We start from the raw sequence: 12623 nt of genomic DNA, 5'->3' as shown, positions 1-12623 counted from the left end.
CCACATACAGTATATAAGATTATCTCAGCACAGGAACATTTTTGTAACACATGCAGTTCCAAGATCTATTGGCTAAAATTTACTTTGTTGGTTGGAAAACCCCTTTAAGTAAACCATTCAGTTCTTATAATACCCAGACCTAAAGGTCTTTTCCAGTGCTGTGATAATGAAGACCTATCATTTATTTAGGGCACCATATATAATGGCCCGATCTAGTGGAATACACTTATACTAACAGATTAGGAACATGATCTTACCAGGAATACTTGACTGGACTGAATGTTTTGTGGTCGCGCTCTCATTCATGCCCGGCATCAGGGCTTGACGAATCATTCTATACCAAGTATCTCCAGCGTGTGGGTTGGGGCGCTGCTCCCCAACATAATACACCAAGGTGTCTGTCAACAACTCAAAGCAATGAGGAGTTTCCCCATCTTTTGTCAGGCCATTGACATTTCTGTCAAAAATCTCAATGTGGAGGATATCGGAAAGGGGAAGTTCCTAAAATGTAATGCAAATTGTAAATGTTATACATTTTTATTATACATGACTGTTTTTCTTTGATTTAAAGTGAAACCTCCAGTCTCACAGAGTTTTGCACAACAGCTGCATTGGATACTGTTCAGATTCTAGAATTGGACACTCCGCCTGATGGTTTCTCTGGTGTCTGGGATCAACACAGGCATACTTGGGTGTCAACCTGCCATGTGCTAATTCAATGGCAGACTAGCAAGAGTTAACCTCTAATGGTCTGTTTGCTCCTTTGGTCACATGTTGTGTGAAGTCCTATCACATCTGCTCCCCTCCTATTTATGTTGGTTGAAATCTTCCACCCATGCCAGCTATAGTTTATTCTATTTTGGTCTCTGAGATGTGGTGTTCCAGACTTTGTGATGAAAGTTGTGCTTTTTGATTGGTGTGGTTGTGGAGTTAACTCTGTTGGTTTAGTAGCTTTCTTCCTACTCTTGTTTTCCCTCTTGAACCTTATTGTATTTACCTTTGTGTGTATGCGGTGTGACAGAGTTTTGTTTTTTCCCTGTCTTTTTCTGTAAGTTTCATCACACTCCTGTTCCGTTCCTCCCTAAGGGGAAGGGGAGTCAGATCAGGACTGGTCAGGAGCAGGGCCAGGAAGGAGACTCAGGCTTCTCCACCATCAGGAGTATCCCTGAGGTTAGGGATAGCACAGAGCCTCCTAGCTTTAGCTTGAGGGACAGTTTAGGAGCCCTGGTCCCCCATTATCCCATAGTCATCATGACACCTCCTCACTATACTTTTTGATATCCCCAATTTCTATTTCTTCTTACAGTTTTATTTATGTTTTATTAAATGACTCTCTTTTCACTTGTGCGTTTCTCTGACCTTCCTAATAAATCAATACATGAAAAAAAAATCCTTTATAACCTTCTGTATAACAGAGTTGTATTTAGCAATATATCGATGACATTTTTTCCTGAGCTTCTGAAATTCATTCAAATGTCTATTATCCCAATGTGCTTTACACCTCATAGAGCCTTTTAAATCCTAAATCATGCTAATGAGAACCTTTCACGAGATTATTCACATTGAGCTGGACACACAATGTAATAGTAGCTGCAGAGCGAATAAAACAATTTTTTTTAACACTTTACTTCTCTGTTACAGATATATTAGCAATCAGAGTATTTGGCATCTAATGAGCTCCCTCTGGTTAAGTCCAAGTGGGTGTTATGCCGACTGGCGTCATTCTAGAGGTGTTGGCCCCCAGCTCTCCTGAGGCTCACGTAACACTGTTATGTCACGCCATCCCTTTGACCACTTCACTAATTGACATCCGGAGGAAGCGAGAGCTGCGGCTGCTCCCACTTCTTTCAGATGTCTGATTTGTCCAAAGGAAGGGACAGTGAAGTGGCAACTGACAGGTCCAAGGGATCGCGCGACATGACCAGTCAGTCGGTGCTGACACCGCTGGAAAGGTGCCGACACTGAAGGTGAGTATAGATGTTATTATTTGACAAGGGGGTAACATAGTAACTGAGAAGGGATTGTCCGAGTTGTGGACTACACCTTTAACGTTCCCGCAAAAATATTTGTAATATAAGCTTTGTGTATTGATTTATTGAGTAGTAGATCTCCATTTATAGTCTATGTTAATATATACATTTTGAGACATGAAGTGATGTTATATGATTAAGGAATTTTTGCTGTGTATGTCTTTCAAGCATTATTCTGTAGAATCTACAAAATTAGTACCCATGATCAGGGTTATGCAGCGTTCTCGAAGCAGCGTATCTCCGCTGTGTTAGCTGCGTTCTCCTGCGCAGGAGACTCAAGTGTCTCTGTGCGACAAATTGACTTACAGCAATAGGAAACCCTCACCGCAGGACAGTTTACGCAAAGTTAAAAAAAGCATGGTGGGCAGGAGATTTCTATAAATCCAATCCATTGTGCTTGTACTGTACAACACAGCGTTTTGGACGCATCGAGAATACACTGAATCCAAAATGCTACTTATCCTGATGGTGGGCACACACCCTAAAAAGTCTGGACTATAGTATGTAAGAGGCACAATCAATTCATCTAAACAATGCAGATATACAATACGGCACAATGAACTCACCTTGTAAAACTTGCCACCAGCTTCATTATGAAATAAGGTTATATATTTACTATCCAGTTGCCAGTAATGTTTTTTCCTCTGTAAAATAAATGAAAAACCATTTCACATATCAAATCTGAAATATATTTTATTTTATATATTTATTTTTTTAAATTAAAATGTTTAATATCAAATATTTGCTCACATATTTAATACATTGTTGTTATTTTCTATTTTGTGCCTTTATGTGACCCCAAAGTACACGTTTAGGTAACGGAATATTGCTAATGTGAATGATTTTGTAAAGATGTCGGTTTATGTTTCGGCAATTCTAAAGCAGTTCGGAATTTTTTCTACTCTTGTGTCCGCAGAGGTAAGATTGAATTTAGTTGTCCATCTCTACAGCAGCTAGCACTAGTAGATTATGACATAAAATAAAATAGGGTGGACAACTGTAATTGAAAGGTTTATAACTTAGCTACTTTTGGAACAAAAGATACTATGCTTAAATTCAAATTTCACTGGCATCCACATGTGTAAGCGAAGTATCACTGCGCGAGGGAAAAAAAAACTGCCGAAAACTGGTGCCTCACCGGCTCTCAGATTCTTGCTTGTGAAACATTTCCTACTACCAGCTGTTCCACTGTCGCTATATAACAGATGTGCAGTGTTCTTATGGAACATGTATTTCGATCCAGAAAAACAACTATGTTTTAGGGGTACTTTGCACACTACGACATCGCTAGCCGATGCTAGCGATGCCGAGCGTGATAGGTCCTGCCCCCGTCACACATGCGATATCTTGTGATAGCTGCCGTAGCGAATATTATCGCTACGGCAGTTTCACACGCACTTACCTGCTCTGCGACGCCGCTCTGACCGGCGACCCGCCTCCTTACTAAGGGGGCGGGTCGTGCGGCGTCACAGCAACGTCACACGGCAGGCGGCTAATAGAAGCGGAGGGGCGGAGATGAGCGGGACGTAAACATCCCGCCCACCTCCTTCCTTCCGCATTGCCGGTGGAGGCAGGTAAGGAGATGTTCCTCGCTCCTGCAGCTTCACACACAGCGATGTGTGCTGCCGCAGGAACAACGAACAGCATCGTAACAGCGGTCGTCCCGACATTATGGAAATGACCGACGCTACACAGATCGCCGATTTACCACACTTTTGCGATCGTTTATTGGTGCATCTAGGCTTTACACGTTGCGATGTCATTACTGGCGTCGGATGTGCGTCACTTTCGATTTGACCCCGACGATATCGTAGTAGCGATGTCGCAACGTGCAAAGTACCCCTTAGGCCTGCAACACACATCCGTGCCGCCGGTACGTGTTTGGGACTTTTTGACGCGTACCGGTGGCACGAGCACATGTGCACCAATACTACCCTATGGTAACAGTTACACTCACGTAAAGCCCCATGTAATGTGTGTCCGTGTGGTTTGTACGTGTGTGCATTTTTTAACACGGATGACATGTCCGCGTTTTTCCGGCATCATGGGTCTGTGCCTGCACGTACGTGACACGTAGCATAAACGTGTGCGATCCGTACCGTCCGTGTGCGTTTTCAGTAGTTCATAGTTTTTAGCTATTTTATAGGTCCCATCACACAAAACGAGATCGCTAATGAGATCGCTAACGAGATCGCTGATCGTTACTGCGTCGTTGGTAAGGTCTGACTGTGTGACATCTCACCAGCGACCTCCCAGCGACTTACCAGCGATCCCTATCAGGTCGTATCGTTTTCGGGTTCGCTGGTAAGTCATTGTGTGTGACTGGGCCTTTAAGGCCTTTAACCCTTTAAAAAAAGATTAAACAAAGGTTACCAATTATTAGTGATTATGGCAGCTGTAATCCAATTACACACACCAGAATCTCATGAATAGGCATTTTCATCGTCAATTCCCTTCAGAAACGGATCAAGACAAATGGACTGAACACGGACATGACACATACGTATCTCGCACATACACGGACATTCAACATGCACGCACGGAGAGCATACGCCATCACACGGATGTCACACGTACCGGCGAAACGGACATAAAAAACGGAACACCGACTCGTAAAACGGAACGCGAGACACGCACGTGTTTTCTGCGGACGTGTGTTTCAGGCCTTACAAAAAGAGAAGCCAATCCTTAAGTATTTTCTACCCACCATACTGTCCTTGCTGGTAAAGTGGACGAGCCAGCCTTCCATCAGCACACAACTGTTTTTCTTCTTGTTATACCGCACAGACTGTACGACTCTCATAAGGGGGATGAAGTTACTGTCAAATAAAAACAATTTATATGTCACTGGTGGCCTCTCAACTTGCTGTTTTCTAATACTATTAATCCATGATTTTTACGAAGTTGATTAAAAGAGGTAAAAAAAATGGATTGTTCAAATTAAAGGGAACCTGATACCAGGTTTGGCCCCAATAAGCTGCGGCCAGCACCAGTGAGCTCTTATATACAGCATTCCAGAATACTGTATATAAAAACCTAGGCCGCTCTGTGTAACGTAAGAAACCCCTTTATTATACTCACCTAGGGGCCGGTCCAGTCCGATGGGTGTTGCTGCTCTCTGGTACAGCGCCTCTTTTCTGCAGCAATTGCCATCCTTCTACCCAGCCCAGTGTGTTCCTGCGCAGGGAAATTTTGATCTGCCCTACTTAGGGCAGATCAAAGTGTCAAGGAGAAATTCCATAGTTTCGGAAATCAAAATTACTATAATGCGCAGGCGCGAGGAAAAGTCAAAGACCGCCCACACATGCACACTACAATAATTTGATCTGCCCTCAGCAGGGCAGATCAAAGTGTGAATGAGCAGGACCTCAATGCAAGGTAGTGTGGATGACGTAGGATGCGTCATCCACACGTGCCTGCGAAGAAAGAGGACGGCCACTGCAGAAGACAGGAGGCGCCGAACTTGGGAGCAGCGACACCCATCGGACCAGACCGTCCCCTAGGTGAGCCACAGCTTACAGGGAACTAATCTGGTGACAAGTTCTCTTTAAGCACCTGATGTGAACAAGCAGCTCCCACCCTGTTTCCCACCTAAGATGTTTTTCATCTATCTCTCCCCACTTTTACCTGATTGACAGCTCTGAACATATAAGAGACAGATAAGGATAGAGATAGATTAAAAAAAGCAGGTGGAAAAATGCATTGAGCTGTTTCGCCACACCAAGGGAGCACTGAGAGCCTGTGTTTGGTTTGGACAGTCATTCTGTGCTGACAAACTCCCATTAAAGGTGTGGTCCACTACTGTGACAATCCCATCTTAATCCCTATGATTTCCCTAAAGGCCGCTTTACACGCTGCGATCTCGCTAGCGAGATCGCTAGCATGCGTACCTGCCCCCATCGGTTGTGCGTCACGGGCAAATCGCTGCCCGTGGCGCACAACATTGCTCGGACCCGTCACACTTCTTACCTGCCTAGCGACGTCGCTTTGACCGGCGAACCGCCTCCTTTCTAAGGGAGCGGTTCATTTGGCGTCACAGCGACGTCACTAAGCGGCCTCCCAATGGAAGCGGAGGGGCGGAGATGAGCGGGACGAACATCCCGCCCACCTCCTTCCTTCCTCATTGCGGGTGGCCGCAGGTAAGGAGAGGTTCCTCGTTCCTGCAGTGTCACACACAGCGATGTGTGCTGCCGCAGGAAGGACGAACAACATCGTACCTGCAGCAGCAACGATATTTGGGAATGGAAGAGCGTGTATCAACGAGCAACGATAAGGTGAGTATTTTTGCTCGTTAGCAGTCGCTCGTACGTTTCACACGCAACGACATCGCTAATGAGGCCGGATGTGCGTCACGAATTCCGTGACCCCAACGACATCGCTTTAGCAATGTCGCTGCGTGTAAAGCGGCCTTAAGTAAAATAATAACACTTATAGTCACCTCCCGTGAGAGTGCTGTTCTACCGGAACTCATGTAACATAATTTCACAGCCACTGTCCCGGGGCTCATGTAACATAATAATGTCACAGCCTTTGTCCCAGGGCTTGTGTAACATAATGTCACAGCCATTGTCCCGGGGCTTGTCTAACATAATAATGTCACATGATCCCTGCAGCTAATCGGTGCTGACATTATTCCCTTCTCCTACAGACGTATTTGACTTCTGGAGAATATGAGAGGGCAGCAGCTCTCACGTTCTCCAGATGTGCCTTTTTTGTCTGAAGGAGAGGAAAGTGAAGCCAGCGCTGATTGATTGTAGGGATTGTATGACACGATAATGTCACGTGACCCCAAGGAGAGCCTATGCCAACACCACAGGAAGGCGCCGGCACCGGAGGTGAAAATAGGTGTTATTATTTTACAGGTGGCAAACAAAGATTGAGAGGTGGTTGTCTGAGTAGTGGACATCCCCTTTAATAATGCAGTTTAAAGAGCGCAGCAGTAAGTTACATATTTACCTATCGAACATTGGGTTATCACATGGACAAACTGTGCTTTCAGGGCTTTTAACAGATATCTCCTCCTCCTCTTGGGCACTAATATTGAGCGGGATTAGTCTCTCAGTCTCATCTTCTGTGCTACAATTTTCTCCATCTGCCAAATAAGGAACAACATTTTAGCATTTGCGTTGAAGCATATATTTTATTAGCTATGGATTAAAGAATGTATTTGTATTACATATATGTCATGATAAACTAAACCGGGGCCTCAAACATGCGGCCTGCGGGCTGCATGTGGCCCCGAGTCTCTTTCATGTGGCCTGCAGGCACCGTAGACCACTTGATGATTATCCAGGTGGCTGTCCATGTTAGCATTTTATTTCAGTTGAATATGCATCCTTAAATGCACATTCAATTGAAATGTATTGCGGTGCAGAGACAAGCTCCATGCATAGTAATATCAATGACAGCTGCCGGGCAATCAGAGGCCAGCAGCTGATGTCAGCATACCGGCACAGCAGTGTAAGATGCCACTGCCATGTGCCGCTACGCCTGCACCCTGATGTCAGCTGTTGGCATTAGTAATGTTGTGCAGAGAGCTTGTCTCTGTGCAGCAATACATTTCAATTGAATGTGCGTCCAAGGAAGCATATTCAACTGAAATAAAATGCTAACGTTGGTGGCCATTACTATAAGATGAGGACCAGGATGGGGCATTACTACAAGAAGGGGTCAAGGATTGGGACATTACTAAAAGATGAGGACCAGGATGGGGACATTACTACAAGATGGGGACAAGGATGGGCACATTTTACAAGGGAGAAGGATGGGCACATTACTACAAGAAGAAGACCAAAATGGGGCATTACTATAAGAAGATGACAAAAATGGGGACATTACTGCAAGCAAGGGACCAGGATGGGACACATTACTACAAGATGAGGACCAGGATGGAGACATTACTGCAAGATGGGGACCAGGATAGGGACATTACTACTATATGGGGACATGCATTGGAAAATTACTACAAGAATGGGACCAGGATGGGGACATTACTACAAGATGTGGACCATGATGGGGACATTACTACAAGAAGAGGACCAGGATTGGACATTACTAAAAGAAGGGAAGAAGGATGGGGACTTTACTAAAAGATGAGGACCAGGATGGAGACATTACTACAAGATGGGGACCAGGATGGGACATTACTACAATATGAGGACCAGGATGGGAATATTACTACAAGAAGAGGATTAGGATGGAGACATGACTACAAGATGGGTACCAGGATGGCACATTTCTACAAAATAGGGACAAAGATGGGGACAATACTACAAAATGAGGACCAGGATGGGGACATTACTATAATATGGGGACATGGATGGCGAAATTACTACAAAATGGGGACCAGGATGGGGCATTACTACAAGAGGAGGACCAGGATGGTGCACATTACTAAAAGAAATGTATCAGGATGGGGACATTGCTACAAGAAGAGGACTAGGATGGAGACATTACTACAAGATGGGGACCAGGATGGGACATTTCTACAAAATAGGGACCAGGATGGAGCACATTACTACAAGAAGGGGACTAGGATGGGGAACATTAGTACAAGAAGGGGACCAGGATGGGGAACATTACAAGATGAGGACCAGGATAGGGGACATAACTAAAAGATACAAAAAGATAGGGACCAGGATGAGGGACATTACTACAAGATGCTGGCCAGAATTACTCTATGGTGGCCAATTGGGGTGAAATTTTTTAATATGTAAAAAAAAAGTTTTAAATAAAGCATGATAAAATATTTTGCCACAAAAAATGCTGTTTTACTGTATATATAAACGAAAGTAAACAAAAAAAAGTGCACGTTTGTTATCGTCACATCCATAACGACCCAAACTATAAACTGTACCTATAAGATGAATGTTATTTTAAAAAAAATAAAAAAAAAACATTCCAAAAATATTTAAATAATGATCAAAAGGTGGAAGTTATAATAGTTTAGTTTTACCAATTAGAATGCAAAGGGAATGAACAAAATCTAAATCACATCAATATTTCGTGTGACCGCCCTTTGTCTTCAAAATACCATCAGTTGGTGAAGGTACACTTGTGCACAGTTTTTGAAGAAACTCGGCAAGGAGGTTGCCCCAAACATCTTGAAGAAATGACCATAGAAGAAATAGCTATTGGGAAATAGTTAGAGAGTTGCTTACTTTTGAATTTAGGCGGCAAAAACTTAAAAAAAACCTTTGTGGCAAAGGTGTAAAGTGAAAGAATTTTTTATCTATAAAAGTTACCTTCTCCATCACTATTAGTGATCTCTCCCAGGCATTCGTCTGGTACATCCGGTACACACCGTCGGTGGCAGTTAAAGCGGCAGTCTGTACACAACAGATTGGCAAATTAATATATAAATTTTTAGGCTTTATACAGAACAGTGCGCTCCTTGATGCAAATATGTTTATGTCTTAACTTCAAAAATGAACATATTGGATGCTGATAGCAAATTTATGGCAACTACAATGTCCAAAATCTGCATAATTTCTTTTTGCAATTCTTAAAATATAATTTGGCTACTAAACATCACAAAAAACATAATGATATCTGGGTTTTTTTTGCCTTTTTATCCTGTTTATTTTGTTGATTTTGTTTAGCTTCTAAGTGGCTTTTTATATTTGTGTAAATGAAACCATGAACATAGCTAGTTCTGACAGAAAAATGCACCGAAACTGCATAAAAAACCCAGGCGGTTTTGGTGTGTTTTTCTGCCGTGAGATGCAGATTTGGTGCAGAAACGTCTGCAAATAATCCGGTAATTTAGCGTTGAGTTCAATGACTTCACCTGACATGAGGTCACTGAATTCAATAAATTCACCTCAGGTGAGTTCACCTGAGGTCACAGCTGGGGTACCGTGGAAACCCCAGTTGTGACCTCAGGTGAACTCAGTGACGTCATCGCTTGCAGCTGCATCTCCGTCAGTGTCCCTGAAATCGCAGTGCTTGGTCACGTTTTCTAATGCGTCTGTGCACTGCAATCTCCAAATGCAGCAGTGTTGGGATTATCATGGGACCTCCTGTGAATTACGATGGACCATCAGGGTTTTTTGATTGGTTAATTAACTGGACAAAAAGAGTGTTTTTTTGTTGTTTTTTTTTAATACAGGATTTTTCTCTGTGTTTTGTGGTTATTTCTTTTTACTAACATGATTATTAAAGGGGGTCTCATAGACCTCTCCCCATTACTAACCGCGGGCTCGATGATAGCTGTGATTTTTGACAAATAACAGCTGCTATTAACCCCTTAAATTACCCCAATTGCCATGGTACCAGGACTATCAAGATGAGCAGGGTAAGTGCTAGGATTGGAGGATCCAATGGATGCATCAATTTTGGTCCAGCTGTGGGCTGCTATTTTTAGGCTGAGGAGGCCCCAAGAACTATGGGCTTCCCCAGCCTGAGAATACCAGCCCCCAGATGTCTCTTTTATCTTGGCTGGGTATCAAAAGTAGGGAGATTCTATGACTTTTTTTTAATAATTTATTTAACTAATTAGTTTAAAGCTGAATTGGGTCCCTCATACTTTGATACACAGCCAAGATAATGCACACAGCTGGGACCTGCAGTCTCCAGCTGTCTGCATTATCTGCACTTGGTATCTATATACAGGTGACCTGATGCCATTCTTTACATTTATTTATTTTTACACTCCACATCAGGGACCCAGACAGCTAGTGTGAGGGCAACCAATCACAGACACTGGCATGCTGGCAGTCTGACTGCAACTAATTACAGATGTTGTCAGAGAGGGTGGGTGGGGGAAGTGGGTGAATATTCATGAGATCTAATGAGATGACCCGGAAGCAGTGTGACAGCTACGCAGAGACTTGGTAAGTGTAATAGTCCAGCTTTAATCCCCTTTTTGCTTCCTTTTTTGTTTAATTCAGGTGGCCGAACCCAAAGAGCAACATGGACTTTCCTGAAAAGTCTGTGCTCGGGGTCGGTACACAAACCAAACTTTACAGTTCGGGTTCGCCCATCACTACTGATACACCATTATGATTTGTCAGATGTTTGCCAATATAACAGTGATAAATCTATAATTTAATGTAATAATCATTCAAAAATGGAATATGACAAGTTTACCCTTGCACTGCATGCCCTGTCTGAACAGCCCCTTAAGAAGACGTCGGCAGTGCTGACAAATTGTGGGACGGGTGTATGTATGGACTTGGAAAGTGTGAGGAACCTTCACTCTGTTCATGTCCTGCCAATCCTTCCAGATGGGGCGCCCCTTGAAGGAGGGGATACGAGATTTCTTGGTGGTACCCTGTAGAAACAATATAAGAGAGATGATTATATATAGAAAAAATAATAACTCTACCGAGTAAATTTATCATGTCAAACAACCTGGTGGTATGTGCCTGTTTATAGAATGGAAGCTTTATAGCACAATTTTTTGTTACATTTTTTGTTAGTCAACACCTAATATTCCAGCCCTATGCTTTATACCTACTTTTTAAGCTTTATTTCCAAAATAGTAAGTATTCACCTATTGTAGGGGAGCATTGTGAGCCTGTACACAAGGACAGACTTGTTGGCACCTTTCCAAAATTGTGGGTAAACAACTTTGATTTAAGCATGGGAAGCTCATTCAAACTCACCTGTGGCAAGTAACAGGTGTGGGCAATATGAAAATTACAACTGAAATCAGATAAAAAGGGGAGAAGTTGACTGAATCTTTGCATTGTGTGTCTGTGTGTGCCACACTAAGCTTTGAAAACAGAAAGAGAAGAAGAGAAATGTCAGAGGATTTGAGAAACAAAATTGTTGAAACATCTCAACAATCTCAAGGTTACAAGTCATTTCCAGAGATCTTGATGTTTCTTTGTCCACTGTGCGCAACATAATCAAATGAACTTTCAGAGATTTGTCATCTTTTACAGAAGCCTCCTGGATAATGTGAATCAAAATTATTGAAAAATATCAACCACCTCAAGGTTACAAGCCATCTCCAGAGATCTTGATGTTCCGTTGTCCACGGTGCGCAACATAATCAAATGAACTTTCGGAGATTTGTTGTCTTTTACAGAAGCCTCCTGGATAGTGTGAACCAAAATTGTTTAAAAATATCAACCATCTCAAGGTTACAATTCCATCTCCAGAGATCTTGATGTTCCTTTGTCCACGGTACACAACATAATCAAGTGAACTTTCGGAGATTTGTCGTCTTTTACAGAACTTCCTGTATAGTTTGAACCAAAATTGTTGAAAAATATCAACCATCTCAAGGTTACAGGTCCATGTCTAGAGATCTTGATGTTCCTTTGTTCATGGTGCGCAACATAATCAAGTGAACTTTCAGAGATTTGTCATTTTTTACAGAACCTCCTGTATAGTTTGAACCAAAATTGTTGAAAAATATCAACCATTTCAAGGTTACAAGTCCATCTCCAGAGATCTTAATGCTACTTTGTCCATGGTGCGCAACATAATCAAGTGAACTTTCGGAGATTTGTCATCTCTTACGGAAGCCTCCTGGATAGTTTGAACGAGTTGCACAATATGGTGCCTGGCTCCTGCACAACAAGGCTTTATGCAAGAGCAGCATAATTAGTCCTAATGACAGGAGGAGTTTATGAAATATTA

At 42.8% G+C, this 12623-nt stretch overlaps 1 protein-coding gene across 1 annotated transcript in view; it reads right to left on the bottom strand.

Moving 5' to 3' along the window:
* LOC142255070 (serine/threonine-protein kinase D3-like) overlaps positions 1-12623 on the bottom strand; it is a 100551-nt gene that overhangs the window by 23650 nt on the left and 64278 nt on the right. Inside the window, exons 6-11 of the mRNA XM_075326513.1 lie at positions 11121-11304; positions 9275-9358; positions 6987-7122; positions 4738-4849; positions 2597-2674; positions 258-501 (exon numbers count right to left, since the gene is read on the bottom strand). Coding sequence (XP_075182628.1) covers positions 258-501; positions 2597-2674; positions 4738-4849; positions 6987-7122; positions 9275-9358; positions 11121-11304 — 838 coding nt within the window. The remainder of the gene's footprint in view (positions 1-257; positions 502-2596; positions 2675-4737; positions 4850-6986; positions 7123-9274; positions 9359-11120; positions 11305-12623) is intronic.

Source organism: Anomaloglossus baeobatrachus, chromosome 10 (genome assembly GCF_048569485.1).
Source record: "Anomaloglossus baeobatrachus isolate aAnoBae1 chromosome 10, aAnoBae1.hap1, whole genome shotgun sequence".
Lineage (NCBI taxonomy): Eukaryota > Metazoa > Chordata > Amphibia > Anura > Aromobatidae > Anomaloglossus > Anomaloglossus baeobatrachus.
The sequence above is the reverse complement of the archived record's forward strand: the minus strand, read 5'-3'. Positions and strand labels throughout refer to the sequence as shown.